The sequence below is a fragment of the Mustela nivalis genome (assembly GCF_964662115.1).
Source record: "Mustela nivalis genome assembly, chromosome: 2".
NCBI classification, from domain to species: Eukaryota; Metazoa; Chordata; class Mammalia; order Carnivora; family Mustelidae; genus Mustela; species Mustela nivalis.
The window spans coordinates 85484864-85502781 of NC_139021.1; the positions used below are offsets into that span (position 1 = coordinate 85484864).

Sequence of the window (17918 nt, forward strand, 5' to 3'; positions counted from 1 at the left end):
TCATTCTCTGAAAAAAGTCAAATTATGTTAATCACAGTTGCTGGGTGTTTGAACAGAACCTAAAAGAAAATGAGTGTAATGACAAAAAGTTGAGAAGCATCTAATGCATGCAAAATAAAATCCCAAATCAGGCAGTAAACAAAATTAAGCTGTAAACTAGATCTTCCCAGTATTTTGATTTATTCTGGATAAGGAATTAATGTCATTTAAACTTGTCACTACAGTGATTTTTGAATGGTTGTCTGTACAAGACTTTGAGATATTTGAGGACAAGCATTTTTCATAGTAACTTCTCAATCTTCAATATAAATATTTTAGTCATTGCTAAGTCTGTGCCAAGCTCTCTAGAAAGTTCTAGGAACTTAAAAATTAGTAATTCATAGCTTCTAAACCTAAGAGTTTCATAGACTTAGAGGGGAGACAAAAATTTATAGTTGTGTGGTATGGAGCAGATGTAGTAGGATGTGTGGATCACTATATTGCCCAGAAGTTAGAAGCTGATCGATGTCTAAGCTGTTTTAAAAAATGACTTTGAAAAAGGAACAAGGTGGAATTAATATTCCTGGAGGAAGAAACACAGGTGTAAAGGGCCAAAGTGCCAGGAGATACAGGTGAAGAGATGGGTTGCTACATGATGAAGAGATTCTTATGCTACCTGAAAAAATCTAAATTGCATCCATATACAAAACAAAACCATGAAGATGGTTAGGGAAGAGGCATGATCAGATTGGTCTTGGATAGAGTAAATGATGGAGACTAGTTAAAGTGAGTCCAAGTATAAACTGAAGGACTGGAAAAAAGTGTAGGGTACTGTCAACAAATGTTTGTATGCAGATTACTGTACACCATAAAGAAACAGTTCCTCTATTTAAAAAGGACCTATATTTCAGCTGTTAGATGAATAGTAGAAGATATAATAATCTAGAGGAAATACAGGAATGTTAGGAAAGGACTCCCTGAGAAAGTGACACTGAGGGACGCCTGGGCGGCTCAGTTGGTTTAAGCAGGTGCCTTTGGTCTGGGTCATGATCTCAGGATCCTGGGCCTGCTTCTTCTACTGCCTGTTGCTCCCCTTGCTTGCGAGCTCTCTCTTTCTGACAGATAAATAAATAAGTAAAAAAAGAAAGAAAGAAAGAATCTCTGAAATGGAGACCTGAAGGAAAAATAGGATTTTAAAGATCCGAATTGAGTTGAAGTATTTCTAGTGCTTCCCTGCAGATTCTGTGTAATCCCTACATAATCCTAAAAAGAACCAGCTTCCCTGGGGTGCCTGGGTGGCTCAGTGGGTCCCAGGGTCTGGGATGGAGCCCCGCATCAGGCTCTCTGCTGGGCGGGGAGCCTGCTTCCCTTCCTCTCTCTCTGCCTGCCTCTCTTCCTACTTGTGATCTCTCTCTGTCAAATAAATAAATAAAAATCTTAAAAAAAAAAAAAAAACGTAATGCTGCATGAGGGATTTTGGCTGGTTTAATTTACTAAGGAAGGGAGAGTATATTGGGTTTTCAATATCCTTGGTAGGACAAAATGCAACTTGTTGAAACTTATTACTACTGACATAAGCAGCATCAGTAACTTATAATAGTATTTAGTCTAGATATCTGCATATACATAACAAAGCTAATGTTAACACATTTACACTAATCACTAAGAAACAACACTGAATGCATACAAATTCTAACCTTACACTCTGGAGAAGATGTCAACTTTTAAGGTATGAACCTTCTCTTCTGATCATTTCTTCCAACCTATGACTAAGAGAAGATGAAAAGTGAATCCCCCCCCCCCCCCAAGAAAGAGGTCAGAGAGACAAATAACATTTAAAACACTTTATTATTTAATAGATTACCACTCACATAGTTCAGTGATGTTTCTACATTCTAAGCTGTATTATATTTGTAAAGATGAATGTCAACGGTAACTAAGTGAAGTTTAAGCACCCCTATATTCTTTATAGGCCTAGTAGTTTGTTTTGCTCTCCAATTTTCTGGCAAAATCTCTCCACCACCTATTTTCTGTGTGCTGGACTATGCTGTGACTAATAAAATCAGCATCCTTTTTCTTCAGTCTTGCCAGCTCGTACCTCCCCCCAAGGCATAAGAACAATTTAGTCTCTTAATTTTCACTTCTCTGCTGTATCTTGCTGAGTGTATAATACTCTAGCCCAAAAAAACTAAACAAGTGAAATGACTTGCCAAAGACAAGATTCTCTCTGGGATATGCAGGAGTGTGAAATTAAAAAGCAAGTGGTAAAATGAAGTCCTTCTTAAACATAACTTTCAGAAACCGGTTAAGTGTGAAGGAAACTAAAAACCCCTAATGCTTACCAGTAGTTCAATGTTTTGTTTTGTCAGTTTCCACGTGACAAGTGAAGGACTGCAAACTTCGCTTCCTAATAGTATTTTTTGTTTCGGTGCTCTTGAAAACAGTGATAATACTCATTTTTATGCAAACCCAATTCAAGAGCCTCTGACCCTGGTAGCACCTCTCAACTTTGACTCGTACCATATATATCTGGATAGAACAGGAATTTAGAGTATTATATCATTATTCTACGTGTAACTTCTGCTAACCACACTTTAATACTCAAAGCCTTGTGGCTTCAAGTCATCGCTCGTGAGTGTTCGTCTTCACAAACTCAGGATTCCACCCAAGTTGTTTCCCGCCCATTAGCGTGCTCATGCTAACCCACTCGAGAACAAATTCAGTATTTATAGAGCTGAAAATTGGTGGTCTCGCCGCTTACACCTTCATTCCAATCGACCAAACCTCAACTCTCTCCTCTCCTGGATGTTTTCTTTGCCTTACCTGGTCTGAGAAAAATTGTGCCGCCCCACACTTGCAGAGTTACCCGAGACACTTAACAGCTGCTCGCAGTCCTGGCGGCGGGGGTATGAGGTGGGGGTAGTCTAGCCTGGCGGCGGCACGGCCAGGTTCGTCATCCCCTTACAGACTTTGGCCGAGTGTGCGGGCAGGCGACGAACGCACGGAACCTCAGTGGACCCCGCTCTTCCGCGGCAGGTTCTAAGAGAAAAGTTGTTTAACCTGGGGCTAATCCAAAGTTCGGTGGAGTCGGCCCAGACCAGGCCAGCTCGCTGTAGCAAGGAAGGTCAAGATCACCTTGGAGCAATGCGCGCCCGGACGACGGCTCGCACCGCAACAGGCCGCCCCAGCGTTCTCCTCGGGTCACCAGAGGACAGCCAAGTCACAGGCCTACTGACAACGACTATGGGCGGAGTCGCCCCCCCCGTCCCGGGTCCCGGCCGACTTCCGGACCTGCGCGCGCGTCTCTGCGCCGGCAGGGCAGCCCGGCGCACCCCTCCCCCCGCCCACCGTTTCCCGGCATGCTCCGCGGAGGAAGGGACGGAGTCGACAATAACAAACCCAACCGCGGCGGTGTCCGCGGCCCTGCCGAGCCCTCGGCGCTGCCTTGGGGTCCCCGAGTCGTTCCGGCCCCTCGGCTCTGACTGGCCGCGGCCCCCTGACCCCCGGCCCCCGACCCAGAGCCGAGGGGCCTGACAGCGTACCCCCTCCGCCCCGACCCCTCCCTTCCCGCCCGGAGTTCGGGGCCGCCACCGGCACCTGGGACACCGGCGGTTTTGTCGGTTGGCTGTGCCCGATGGGCGGTTGGTAGCCGCCGCCGACAACGAGGCGGTGGCGGAAGATGGTGCCAGGGGCTGCTGGCTCTGCTGCTGCCGCCGGCGGAGGAGGAGGTGTTGCCAGGTAAGTGCCGTCGCCGCCCGTGGCCCCTTCCCCCATCTGACACCGGAGCCGCTCGGCGAGCCTGGGCACAGTGGGCCGGGAACGCCCGGGTCCCCACCGGGCCGAACGCCACTGGCTAGCCGGTTTGTGAGCCGGCGAGTCTGGCGCATCTGGCCGCGGCAGGTGTTGCCCTGCGGCTGCCTCCCTGGCGCGACAGCCCCTGAGGAGACTCGCGGTTCGAGTCGAAGCGCCACTGGGCTACGGGAGATGTGGGGCGGGCTCGCCCCGTGCAGGCCTACCTGCGGCTTCCTCGGCCGGGCCGCCGGGGTCCCTCTGTGTATGCGCTCCGGGCCGAATTTCGGGAGTGGCCGAGGGGGAGGGACGCCTAACCCACTGGGACGTACTCCCCCTTGTCGTCACCACTACCGGGCTTAGCCCTAATATTGTCTTTGACTTGGGAAACCAGAGAGGGGAATTGGGCCGAGGCCGAACGAAGCGCACAGCGGGAGGATCGGAGAGATGCCTTTGTCCCGACCCGGGAGTGCGAGGATCGGTATAAAGTTACTCCTAGGAATGACTCAGCCTCCGCCAGCCCCACCGATAGATTTGGGATGGGGTGTGTTTGCGGATTTCACAACTTCCTTAGTAGAAGCAGGAGAACAGGAGAAATGGCAGCTTTTGAGGGGAATAGTTTCTTCCACCGCCTGGTGGATGTACTATGTTTATTGTTTATGGTTTCGTAATCTCGTCTTTTCCATCATGACTCTTTAGAGTGTGGTCATACCACGAAGTGGTGTGTGCCTGCATACCAGGGAAGACTAATGTGCTCACTGTTGATAGAGCCTCGTTACTGCCTAAGTCATTAAGCTAGATAACGATGTTTGCCTCGAGTTGACTGTACGTAGAGCAATGATTTGGGCCCTGTGAAAATGTGCTTATCGTTTTTATTGAATAGTTTCTAGGTTGTGTGTTGATGCTGATTGTGTGATTTATCCGAAGGGTTGGAAAGTTAGCAACTTAGGAGGTGACAGACGACTTTATTATTTAAATAGACAAATCTGTGTTTAATCAGGAATCACATTATTATATTTCGGTGTTTGATAAAAAGAGGGTATTTCCCATTCTGATAGGCTATTACCATGAGAAGCAGAAGTACCATAAGGATTTTATTTTGGGGGTTATTTGGTTTGTAAGCTAGGTGGGAAGGTATTTTTGCTTTTTGTAATGTTGTAACAGAATGTGGCCCAAATGAACACATTTTCTCAGTAACATTCCTGTCGTGTTTTTTTGTTTTTTTTTTTTAATTTTAGGGTTGTGTTTAAAACCCAAAATAGTTTTATAAAAGAAATGCTTTATGTTGGTGTTTATGTCAAGAAATATCTGCTGATGGACATTAGATAGGAACTCAGTATACTTTTTAAAAATAATTTTTTTAGTCGATTTTGAATCTTTTATTGTTAGTCAAATTTAGTATTGATTATTGGCCTGGTTCTTCTGGTGTTGTTGGATGACAGGGAAGACGGTGAAGCAATACTCTTGTGTCAGAATTTTTCTGGCCCTTGCTAACAAATACAAGTTGAGAATGTATGGCAGATTGACTCTTAGCAAATCAAATTCATAAGGTCCAGAAGGGCAGAGGACACAAGACCTTTGTTTTTGAAAAGCCACATTTCTGAGCCTAAATTTTTATTGTATAAGCTTGAGAAGAGCTTTTATTTGGCTTCTGATTTTGAAACTGTCTTTAAATTTTCATGCATTCAGCAAACGTTTTAACACTTGCTATATGCTTTACTTTGCAGATGTATGAAACTTATAAATGTTTTTTTAAACAGGAATATCTAGTAAAATGTTCTTTTTTGGATAATGCTGTTCTCTAACCCATGTAAGCTTCTCGTTTGTAGTGTAGGTAATAGTGGCTGAAGAAACTCAAGTGAAAATCTAGCAGTCCCTTTCTACACACATTCATTCATACAGTTATTACTTAAAATAGACCATTGAACCAGTTACTACAGGATCATAAGAATACATATAAGAATATGTAAGAAATTGTTTTTGCCTTATAATAGGAGATTGGGGTCCTGTATAAATATAATTACACTTTCGGAGCATTATTGCAAGTTTGAAAGAAGTTATGAAAGGGAATTTGGGTTTTTATGGAGTGTAGGGGGATATTTTTAGAAGCATGATCTAACATGGATAAGTCATTTCACTTTTCCTTGAAAAGATGTCCTAGGGGCACCCAGGTGGCTCAGTGGGTTAAAGCCTCTGTCTTAAGCTCACGTCATGGTCCCAGGATTCTGGGATTGAGTCCCGCATCGGGCTCTCTGCTTGGCAGGGAACCTGCTTGCTCCTCTCTCTGCCTGCCTCTCTGCCTACTTGTGATCTTTTGTCTGTCGAATAAATAAATAAAATCTATTAAAAAAAAAAATGATGTCCTAGCCACCTCAACAAATTTTGGCTTAGGATTTATCATGTACCTACTATTGCCAGGCACTGGTCAAGAAATGTTGGGAATTTGACAGTGAACAAACCAAATCCTGCATTCAAGAAAAATGAGGAATAAGAGATACATGTTAGGAAGAAAAACAAAACAAAACACACACACAAACACAAACAAGGGAGGAGATGAGTATCAGGATTAGGAGGTTTAGATAACGTGGCCAAGGAAGTCTTCACTGGTTGGTAACTTTGGAATAAAGAACCAGGAGAAGTGAGAAGGCTGCTGTGTGGCTGGGCAAGAACATTCTTGGCAGCAGGAATAGTAAATAGGAAGGTTCTGAAATAATTGGCATATACATGAAAAAGTGAAAAGGTTACTCAGGGTGTACTAATAGAAATGAGGGGGCTCTGAGAATGGTGATAGGGCTCTACAGATACTCAGGGTTTTGGGGTAATAGTAAGGAAACAGTCATGTACTGTAACCCTGCGTGTGCAAAGGCATAGAAGTTTGTTCCAGGAAACCCAGCAAGGCCAGAGGCAGCTTGTACCTAACATTCATTTATATTTTCAAGAAATGTTAACCCCTGCAATACGTAATTTTAGCTCCTGCAATAATGAATAAGAACTTTGTGTGTAAAGCTTTGTATATAAGAATGTAGGAAATTTTGAACTATGGGAAATTTTTAAAAAGATAGATTGCAAATGCTAGCTACTTTCAGACACTGAGGTAGATATACTGCTAGAGAAGCAGATTGTAGTGTGCTAGGTAGAAGAGGTATACTTACTGTTATAGATAAAAGTATGTAAATTTTAATTATCACATTTCTGATTTGTTTATTATTGTGAGCCTAATAAACCTAAATGCCTATAAGCAGACCTCTGTTGTGTGGTCCCTGAGAGGGTGACATTTCTTTGCATCCCTCCGTGAAGTTGAGGTCCTTTCTAATTACTTTTTCCTAATATGTGAGTGTCTTCATGCACCCGTTCTTTCATTGGTTTGTTTCTTTAACAGCTGTTCAGTGAGTACCCTGAGGATTATGGAATGATACCCCATACTCTTCATACTCCCCATGTTTTTGCTCTTTTGAATTCTCATACTTGTAATTATGTTAAGGTAGGAAAATAATTGTGACTCATTTCCATTTCTTGTTACTGGTTTGGGCCTATACACGTTATTTTTCCCTCATTCTACACATAACAATTGATCAGCAACTGTCCAGAAAATCTGTTGAAATATTAGTCAGATCAGTACCATACTGATCTGTTTTAGCCATTATTCTGCGAATTTTTTTGATATTGCTGTATGTTTACATATGGTTTAATAGAATTAAGCTAGTTCAATATTTGCTATATATAATTTTGATTTCATTTTTAAACCAAGTCATTATAAAATGAAACATAGAACAATAACACTTTTGCTATAGACATAATTAGGTGAATATTAGTTTAGAAAACCTGAGTTCACATTTAAAGGGAGTGTCACAACTTGATCTTGCCATTCCTTAAAAATTACACCATGAACAGTCCTGGATGTTATATTTCAGCTGGTGACAATAATACAGAAAAAAATGGATGTGGCTTCCAGAGTTGGTATAATTTGGAGGCAGGAGAGCTGTTTTATAGCAAACTTGACTTAAATTCATCTGAATGGCTTTTTTTTTTTTTTTTAATTTCTGGTAAGCAGAAGTTATTAAATGACATAGCATGTATGAAAAAACATGTTTAAATACAATAATACTTACAAAGTTTTTATGAAAGAGACTAATTCAGAATAACAAATCTATTGATATTCTATATTGGGGCTTTTGTTTTTTAGATTGTTTACTAATACTCCAAATTCAAGTTATCTAAGTCATGCATTTTACATAATTTTTATGAATGGCAGGACAGCAAGATGTGTAATACATTTACATGTATTGATGGAAAGATACCCACATTATGTTATTCAGCTCAAACAAGGTGTATAGCAGTATGCATAATGTTTTCTCATTTCTGTAAAAACCAAACTGTCCGTACATACACATATGTTTTTTTTCTGTATATGCAGGAAAAAAACCTAAAGCCAAACTATTAAAAGTATTCCTGTTGTCTGCTTTCTTTGGGTGCTATCTTATATGAAGTTGCTTGTCTACTTGGAGCTTCATTTTGGAGGCTCTGAACTTCTATGGAAAAAGTTCTCTTTGGGGGAATGTGAGAAAAATGACTGACGTACTCTTCTTTTTTTTCTTTTGTTTTCCTCTTGGCAGAGAAAAAGGGTAAGATCAGGTGGAAATAATCTGATTTGGGGGATTTGAAGTCCAGTTTTCAGTCCCCTGGGTAACCTACACGTTCCATTTGTAGTGAACATTTTCATTGATGCAGCACACAGTTACCCCTCAGTGAGGTCAAATTGCAATTTCCAGAATTGCAAATCAAACAGAATTATTCCTAATTCTTGTTCTTTTTCTATGAAACTTTGGTCTAACATACCTAGTTCATTCAATTTTATCTCTTCTGCTGGACCTGAAAGCTACTGTGGAGACTTGTAATTCCAGCACCTAGCAGAGTTTCTGGCTTATGTTGGATTTTTAACAAATAGAGAGTGAATAATGGCTGAATGTGTTCAGTTGGGAAGTCAGAAATTGAGGTTTTTCCCTTTGTTTTCTCCATAAGGAAGCTAGTTCTTTTTTTTTGTTTTTAAATTTTATTTATTATTTATTTGATAGAGATCACAAGTAGGCAGAGAGGAAGGGTAGCAGGCTCCCTGCCAAGCAGAGAGCCCTATGCAGGGCTGGATCCCAGGACCCTGGGATCATGACCTGAGCCAAAGGCAAAGGCTTTAACCCACTGAGCCACCTAGGCACCCTAAGGAAGCTAGTTCTAAATTTTGAATAGTTGACAGTAAACTGGAATAGTTGACTTAGTCATTATGGTGGCTGTCTCTCAAAGAGGAAACTGTAAATTAATCTCCAGTTGATGAATTGGGTAGACAGTGTTTTTCACGAGTGTAGGAGATGGTTTGATATCCCATCTCCCCCTCATTTATAGCTGACTGTATCCCAAGAGGATCCTGGTGGAACAAATGTTCTTCTACGATGTGAGATTTTTTTCCCTCTGATAATTCCTACTACTTGATATAGCTAGTAAGAGCTCTGTAAATTCAGAGGGAAAAGAGTGGGCCACCTGTGGTTAGGTTAGCACTAGAAGTGCTAACAGAACCATGTTTTTGGACCATAGTTGGCTGAGTAAAATTCACGATAATAGAAATTGGGGGACTTGTATCTGGCAGAGCTATATAAAGTGAGAGAATATAAGTTTCCTGTAAAGAAGTAGTTGGAGATATTTCTAGAAAGGTAAACTAGAGTGTAATTCTGAAGTCCATGAATGTTGGAGTTTAAAGTTATAATCGCCACCATCTTTAGAGCTTTTATTTTAGTCCTTGCATAGTAAAGGAGTCTGAAATACACTCTGTAAAAGGTATCCTATCAGTCTGTGGATTATAAACTGATGTTTACAGGTTGTCTGAGCATCATTGGGAGAGATGGGATTCCCATAAGGGTAAATCTTGCTTCAGAGTCTGCCCTTTAAATGTTAATGTAGCTTTAAGCCAGAGTTGACAAATTCACGTTCTTAAAGGAGCAGATAGATAATGAAATTAAGTGCAACTGTAAAGTACTATACTGATGTCACAGAAGAGAGCTGCAAAAAAAAAAAAAAAAAAAAGCTACAGAGCATGGTAGGCCATTGATTTGTGTTCTGCTGTAGGCAACTGTGAAGCTCTGGGGAAGATTTTTGAGTAGGGATGCAGCCTGATAACAGTGGTGATGACAGTTTTAACTGGTAGGAATGCTCAGGAAGACTTGGAGCAAGATGGAGATATAAAGGCAGAGAGAAGAGTTTCCAGGCTCTAAAATAAGAGTTATGTCATTGGAAAATGAAGGATTGAACTCTAGAGGAAAAATGGATAGGCTTTAGGAAAAACTGAAGTTCTGAAAAATGGGGAAATGCTAGCTTTTTTGACAAAAGAAGTTGGGGACCAGTTTTAAAGGAAAAGCACTGAATTGAAATGTGGATATGTAGTTTGTGGTGTGATTGCTAATGGGAGATACTTAGCATCAGGTGAGTGCTAGTCCTGTGCCTGGGGGCGGAAATCTGAATTAAACAACAGTAACTGATGTTTGTATTGCACTTCACTTTGCATAACTCTATAGTTTATACTTAGATTCTTTACATTTTCACAACAACCATGAGATAGGGAGTGTCTTTCTGTAGTCCAAATAATTTAAGTTTAGCAGTGCCTGGCTGGCTCAGTCTGTGGAGCATATGACTCCTGAAATTGGTGTGAGTTTGAGCCCCATGTTGGGTGTAAAGCTTACTTAAAAAAATAAAAAAATCTTGGGGCGTCTGGGTGGCTCAGTCGTTAAGCAGCTGCCTTTGGCTCCGGTCCTGATTCCAGGGTCCTGGGATTGAGCTCCCCACTTGGCTTTCTGCTCAGTGGGGAGCCTGCTTCTCCCTTTCCCATTCCCCCTGCTTGTGTTCCCTCTCTTGCTGTGTCTTCTATCAAATAAATAAATAAAATCTTTAAAAATAATAATTAAAAAAAGTAAAAAATGTTTTTTTAATAAAAAAATATTTTAAAAGAAGTAATTTAAGGTTGATGAGGTTAATCAGGGTCACATAGTCAATAGTGAGGATAGGAGTTAAATATAGATCTCTGATTCCCAATCTCATGTTCTTTTCACATTCCTGGTTTTTTTCCTTCTTACATGTAGTAAAGATAACAATTCGAGAACTAAATATGAATGGCCATGTAGGAAAGATGTAGAGTTGGAAGGCATTATCTAAACTGGGATGGCAGATTTGAGGCTAGAATGGGAGCAGCAGATGGTGGTCATTGTCTTGTTCTTTTAGTGGACCAACTCTTCTAGGGCACCATATTTCAGATTCTTTATTTCTTTGTGATGCATTAAGTGTTGTCTTTTTTCTTTTTCAAAATTGAAATAAGTATCTTTACCTCTGATTATAAATCTGATTTTTAAGGAGATCAGAGAAAATGAAAGTCCTGCATCCAGAAATAGCCATTATAAAAAGATTGATGTTAAATTCTTCATAATTCCTGTTAGTTAACCTAGTGTTATTAGTTTCAGATGTACAGTATAGTGATTCAGTGACTCCAGGTATCGTGCAGTGCTCATCGTGATACGTGTACTCCCTAATCCCCATCACCCATTTAACCCATCTCCCTAACTCCCTTCCCTCTGATGACCATCGGTTCTTTAGTTAATCCATTTTTTGTTTTTCTTCTCTTTTCCCCCCCTCTATCTTCTTTTTTCTTATTTTCTTCCTTTTTTTTCCCTTAAATTCCACGTGTGAGTGAAATCATATGGTATTTGTGTCCTTCTGTGACACTCTCTAGCTCCATCCATGTCATTGCAAATGGCAAGATTTCATTCTTTTTCTTAGCTGAATAATAATCTTGGGTGGGGTGTGTGTGTGTGTGTGTGTGTGTGTGTGTCTGTGTCTGTCTGTCTGTGTATACCACATCTTTATCCTTTCATCAATTGATAGACATGTGGGCTCCTTCCATAATTTGGCTATTGTAAATAATGCTGTTATAAACATGGGGTGCATGCATCCCTTTGAATTAGTGTTTTTATATTTTGGGGGTAAATACCCAGTAGTGCAATTGCTGAATCATAGTTCTGTTTTTAATTTTTTGAGGAACCTCCATGCTGTTTTCCATAGTGGCTGCTTCAGTTTACATTCCCCCAGACAAGTGCAGGAGTGTTCTTTTGTTTCTACATCCTGTTCAACTCTTGTTACTTGTGTTTTTGATTTTAGCCATTCTGACAGGTGGGAGATATTATCTCATTGTACTTTTGATTTGCATTTCTCTGATGGTAAGTGATATGAACATCTTTTCATGTGTCAGTTGGCCATCTGTATGTCTTATTTAGAGAAATGTCTGTTCATGTCTTCTGCCTGTTTTTTATCTTTATTTATTTGTTTTTTGGAAGTTGAGTTTTGTAAGTTCTTTATATATTTTGGATATTAACCCTTTATCATATATGTCATTTGCAGATACCTTCCATTCCCTAGTTGCCTTTTAGTTTTGTTGATTGTCTCCTTCACGGTACAGAAGTTTTTATTTTGATGGAGTCCCAATAGTTTACTTTTGCTTTTGTTTCCTTTGCTTCAGGAGACATAGCTGGAAAATGTAGTCCAGACTTTTTTAATGCTTGTATATACATGTACTTCCTCACCATTAGTTAATAAAATAACAATAAAATCCACAAACAGAATCACATATACTGTAACTTGTTTTTCTTACTGAATAATAAATATATCACTAATCACTAATAATAATCACTAAAATGTATCGAGCTAATATTTTTAAATATCTAAATAATGTCATATAGCTGTACCATCATTTACTTGACCAATAATGATTGGCAGTTTTCTGATTTTTCATTGTTAAAAATAATTCATTGGATATATGCCTTTGTATACTTGTCTGTTTATTTGCTTCCAATATATTTTCAAAGATATAATTGTTGGTTTGTACATTTTAATTTGCACAGTTTAAATTTTGATACATACTACCAGATTAAATCTCTTTATAAGTTGTACAGATTTCTATTTTTTTTTAAAGATTTCCTTTATTTATTTGTCAGAGAAAGGGAGAGCATAAGCGAGGCCGGGGTGGGGGGCGAGGAGTAGCAGGCAGAGACAGAGGGAGAAGCAGGCTCCCTGTTGAGCAAGGAACCTGATGCAGGACTCAATCCCAGGACCCCAGGATCGTGACCTGAGCCAAAGGCAGATGCTTAACAGACTGAGCCACCCAGGCTTCCCTGGATTTCTGTTCTTGTTAAGACTGCCAGTGTGCTTGTTGTGAGGTAACAAGAATCAACACTGTTCATTTCATTCATTATAGAAGTAACCTAAAGGGTAAAAACTGATGGCATTTCTGATAAAGTTTATTTTTCTGTATGCTATAGATAGCCATTTGTCATAGTACTGTTGCTTGAACCATTTATCCTTTCCCCTAATTTGAAATTCTATTATTATTTTTTATCTGCACGTGTATATATGAAGATCTATTTGTATTGGTTTTGTTCCACAAGTTATCTATCAAATGGGCCAGAATCCCAGTTTTAGTAACTGGTTAGACTATGTCTGACATGTTTCGATAAATGTTCTCTCCTGTAATGTCTGTTTCACTCCCCAAATATACATGTATGTATATTTATAAGTATTTATAATGGCCACTTATTACTGGCTTAATGGACAGAAACTAGAGACATTTTTAGGCAAAGGACCACATAATAATTTTAAGAGAATGTGTCATTATTGAGTTACTAACCTGTTGCTTTTAATTTTAAATTGGGCTAGCTTGTGTCATACTATTCATTTTATAAAAATGACTTTTATGTATAAAATGAGCATTGTGGCAAATTTTAGAAAATCTTGACTATTTGGTGAAAAGTAATACCATGTATGTACTTATGTACTAAGGCTGAAATTTTGTCATAAAGTTAATTTCTAATTCAGCAGTAGTTGACTTATATGGTGGCACTTTACCATTGCATGTGAAAATTTAGTTCTAGATCATTTAGATGCAGTCCACTTAGAAATTTGATAGATTTTATGTAAGTTAAGGGAAAATGTGCTTAATTAGCAATCCCAACTTCCTAAGTTGATGAAAGGGTTAGCTCTTTTTAATGTTTATTTTTTCAAGGAAATTTGTGTTTTGCTAAGCTTATCCTCTTAAATTTTAGCAAATGTAATTGAGGAGGTTAAACCAGGAACTCCATTTTACGTAACCTTTTTTTGGTATTTTTTTGAAACAACACCTCCTTTTTGTGAACTTTTGCCCGTTCCTTCTCGATACAACTTTTGTATACCTCTATAATATGTATTGCATTGTAGTGTCATATTCATTTTATGTGACTAAGTTCCTTGAAAGGAGATAGCATATACTTTATATATATTTTTTAATCTTTAGAAACTCGCACATTAAATAAGTTAGAACGAATTTAACGTCTGAGATTTTATAAAAACCTGGAGGAATTAACCCGTCTGCCCTTTCAATTTTTAGGTGAGGAAATGAGATTTGGTGAAATTAGGCTCTCAGGGTCACAGAAGTAAAGAATGTGGATCTAGGAGTAAAACCTATATCTGTTTTACTTCTGTTCCATTATTTTTTCAGGACAGATTCTCTTCATTTTCAGGATGACCAAATGTGTGTGTGGTTACTATTACTAATGCCCCTTTTTTTGCTTAATGTTTTAACAATTACATAGCAAGGAGTGAATTCAGCTTTGTTGAATATATGAATTGTACATTTTTTTTTTTTTAGATTTTTTAGATTTTTTTAAACAATTTATTTATTTGACACAGAGAGATCACAAGTAGGCAGAGAGGCAGGCAGAGAGAGAGGGAAGCAGGCTCCTTGCTGAGCAGAGAGCCCCATGTGGGGCTCGATCCCAGGATCCTGAGATCATGACCTGAGCCGAAGGCAGAGGCTTTAACCTACTGAGCCACCCAGGCGCCCCTAAATTATACATTCTTATAAATAAAGTACTCCTGTGGATTTTCTTTGAGCCACTTTGTATTTCTGATTTCTCTGTTGTGGTCTTCCTCTAGTCCTTCTCCATAGCGTTGGCCTCATTTATTAACTGTCTAATGTCTTGGTAATAGGTGTAGAAGACACTGTGAGGTCTTGAAGAAAGGTATAAGGCATGGCCAAGTTTTCTCTAGCTGTTTACAATACAGTTTGGGGGATGTCAGGCATTTGGCACATGGGGAAAAATGTAGAGCAAGACATTTATTTACTTATGTTCTGGATATAGACACTAATATTTAATTAGCTGAAATTTGAAGTTGAGGGCCGTAAGTGCTTAAGGAAGGTTGTTAACAGCCAGTAGATTGATGAAGACTTTACAACAGGATGTTTGTGAGTGACATCATGGTCATAAAATGGAGGCAGTGTTGTGACATGAGTAAAGACACTAAAGACCAAGGCTTATTCATCTTATATCAGGAGGTCATTTTAAATGATATGGAGCTTCATTAATGAGATGCAGAAAGGCAATATTGGATTGTTTACTCCAAGGGATTTATAGAAGTAAATCTTATAAAGTGCTTTTAGTTGGGGTGAGAAGTAAAGTGACATTAAAATAAGACCTCAGATTTTTTAGTTGGTGGTGTCTTACAGGGTTGAATTGAAATGAAACCCACTGGGTAGAAGGAGCTCAGTTAGGTTATTGTCAGAGCTTGGGTATGCAGTAGTAAGCACTGAATTAGATAGCTTAATTGGGAATAAGTGGTAAAGAGGAATACAGAGACGAAAGAGTACTTATTCACATATGACATGGTAAATTTGATTACCATTGGTGAACCCAAAAAGGTCAGTAGGAGAAATATCTTGGAGATGTTTAAAGTAGAGATGATTACTGCATTTTTGCTTTTCTGTTTTTTAATTAAAGAGCCTTGGAATACCTTGGTTCTAAGGAAATTACCAATAGTTAGATAGTTGGATGAGATCTCTCTCAATTAACTATTTACTTACTGCAAGTAGTTTTTTTTTTAAGGTATTTTTATTTGACAGACAGAGATCACAAGTAGGCAGACAGGCAGGCGGGGGGTGGGGGTGGGGAGCAGGCTTCCTGCTGAGCAGAGAGCCTGATGTGGGGCTCAATGTTGGGCTAGATCCCAAGACCCTGGGATCATGACCTGAGCTGAAGGCAGAGGCTTTAACCCACTGAGCCACCTAGCTGCCCCTGCAAGTAGTATTCTAAGAGTACTTTTGCTTGTGAGAGTCTATTCTCTCAGTAGATGTTCTTGAATAGTTTCTGTTGTATAGCAAGAGTTACTGCCTGTTCCTAAGTAACATTTTGGAGTTTTATAATGTGCAGTTGGCCTTGTGCTAAATATTAAACTCATTGCATAGGTATTTTAGTTGTTTTCCAAAAAGCTTTAGGAGACAGGTATTGCTAACATTCCCATTTTACACATTAGCAAACAGAAATCTAGATGTGTAGTGATGAGAAGGTTTTTTTAACTCCACAAGTTTTTAGTTGATAATAAAGTCAGGTGACTCCTGGATTGTCTGGAGAACATGTAATTCAATAAAATTTTATAACTGATTTAGATTACACAAAATAAGTCTTTATAGAAGTTTTGTATTTCTCTTAAGAGAATTTAAAATATTATGAACATGTTTGTTACCCATTTAGAGCATTTAATGATTTTTATAATTTTTATAAACCATACTTTACAGGTAGAATCTGAATCAGAACTTTTGCTTACACAAAAATTCATGTCCATCACCCTATGTATCCAGTATGTGAAATATAGAAAAAAAAAATTAAATGTAGATAGAAATCTTTCTTGACCGAAACAAATCTTGCTGTGAAACTGTGATGTGATCACTTAGAAATTAGTAACCCAGAGTTGAAGTAACAGCTAAAGACAGAGTAGATTTTTAGAAAAGATTCTAGTGACTTAGGAGCTAAGGTACAGAAGAAAGAATTTAAGGTCAGGCAAGCTTATGAGGAGATTTAGATGATGGGAAATATGGTGATCTATATGATATCCCTTTGTATCGAGCAGGACAGAGTGCTCATCTAAGAGTAGTGGAACTTCAGGACATTTACTATTTCTTTCATATCTGGTTTTTTGAATTTTTAGTTATATTTTGTTAACCTCATAATATTGTACAGCCCTTCAAGACAGAGATTGAATTTTGCCTGTTTCCTTAAATAGATGGCTTGAGCCCTGTACATAAACTTTCTCTAACAGAATCTTGACTAGGCAGGCCCTTTGGTATCCTCAAAATCAGATTTCTTCTCCTGGCAATGATAGTCCAGGAAAACTCTTAACTTGAAAGTAAATTTTATTTTTCATGTCTGTGGTGATTTTTGCTGAAAAATTAAAGGCTGACGGTATAGTTTGAGAGTAAGAAAGCGCTGCATATCTTTTATATTGTATATAGATTTAGATTAGGTGTTGGTGTGACATGAGAGTTGGATTTGTATCTTTCTATATATATGTGCTTACTTACAGGAAGTTGTGATTTTCATTGTATTTGCAATTATTGTCCACAAAGCCCCTAAATATTATACATTATTTGTATATTTTTGTTTAAAGATTTTTATTTATTTGACAGAGAGAGATGCAGTGAGAGAGGAAACACAAGCAGGGGGGAGTAGGAGAGGGAGAAGCAGACCTCCAGCTGAGCAGGGAGCCCATCCAAATGTGATGTGGGGCTCAGTCCCAGGACCCTGGGATCATGACCTGAGCCGAAGGCAGACACTTAAGACTGAGCCACCCAGGTGCCCTCATTATTCATATATTCTCTTGTTCATGGACGTGCTGCAAGTAAGATATGCTGAGATTTGCTGTATGCTGGGTCCAGACTTACTTACAAGTTCACAGTTCTCTTTGAGAAATTAGGAAAAAGAAATTCTCTTAGCAGCACAGTGAGAAGCTGCCTTGAGAAAGTATTTCAAAAACTTGCTATTAACGTGAGAAAATATGACCACTAGGTGTGGGAGGAAATTAAAAAAATTTTGTCCAGTACGAATAGCAGAAAGTGTGGGACACATAATTTCTAACATGCATGGCACCCTATATAGGCATTATCAGGAGTTAGTTTTCAGCACAGACAAGGTTCTTTACAGCAGGGTTTTATAGAATGGACTTGCTTTTGAGAATAACTCCTAGCTTTGCTCAAAAAAGCAAAAACAGAAACATAACCAAAATACAGAAAACCAGGTTATTGAGCCAAGTTTTTTTAGTAT

The 17918-nt window shown here is 39.1% G+C and overlaps 2 protein-coding genes across 8 annotated transcripts in view; one reads left to right on the forward strand and one right to left on the reverse strand.

Moving 5' to 3' along the window:
• Nucleotides 1–1808: 1808 nt before the first annotated feature.
• LOC309859437 (uncharacterized protein) lies at nucleotides 1809–11063 on the reverse strand. The gene is made up of 2 exons (XM_082720113.1): nucleotides 8979–11063; nucleotides 1809–5925 (listed from the first exon to the last, which is right to left on the reverse strand). The coding sequence occupies exon 2, from the start codon at nucleotides 3864–3866 to the stop codon at nucleotides 3111–3113; it is 756 nt and encodes a 251-aa protein (XP_082576239.1). The 5' UTR covers nucleotides 3867–5925; nucleotides 8979–11063; the 3' UTR covers nucleotides 1809–3110.
• RB1CC1 (RB1 inducible coiled-coil 1) overlaps nucleotides 3339–17918 on the forward strand; it is a 101424-nt gene continuing 86844 nt past the window's right edge. For 4 of the 7 annotated variants that reach the window (XM_082720093.1, XM_082720095.1, XM_082720097.1 and 1 more), the window contains exon 1: nucleotides 3579–3717. The gene's annotated coding sequence lies outside the window, so the exon portion shown is untranslated. Of the gene's footprint in view, nucleotides 3718–17918 lie in introns of all 7 variants that reach the window. The other 3 variants (XM_082720094.1, XM_082720096.1, XM_082720098.1) reach the window with 2 other exon arrangements.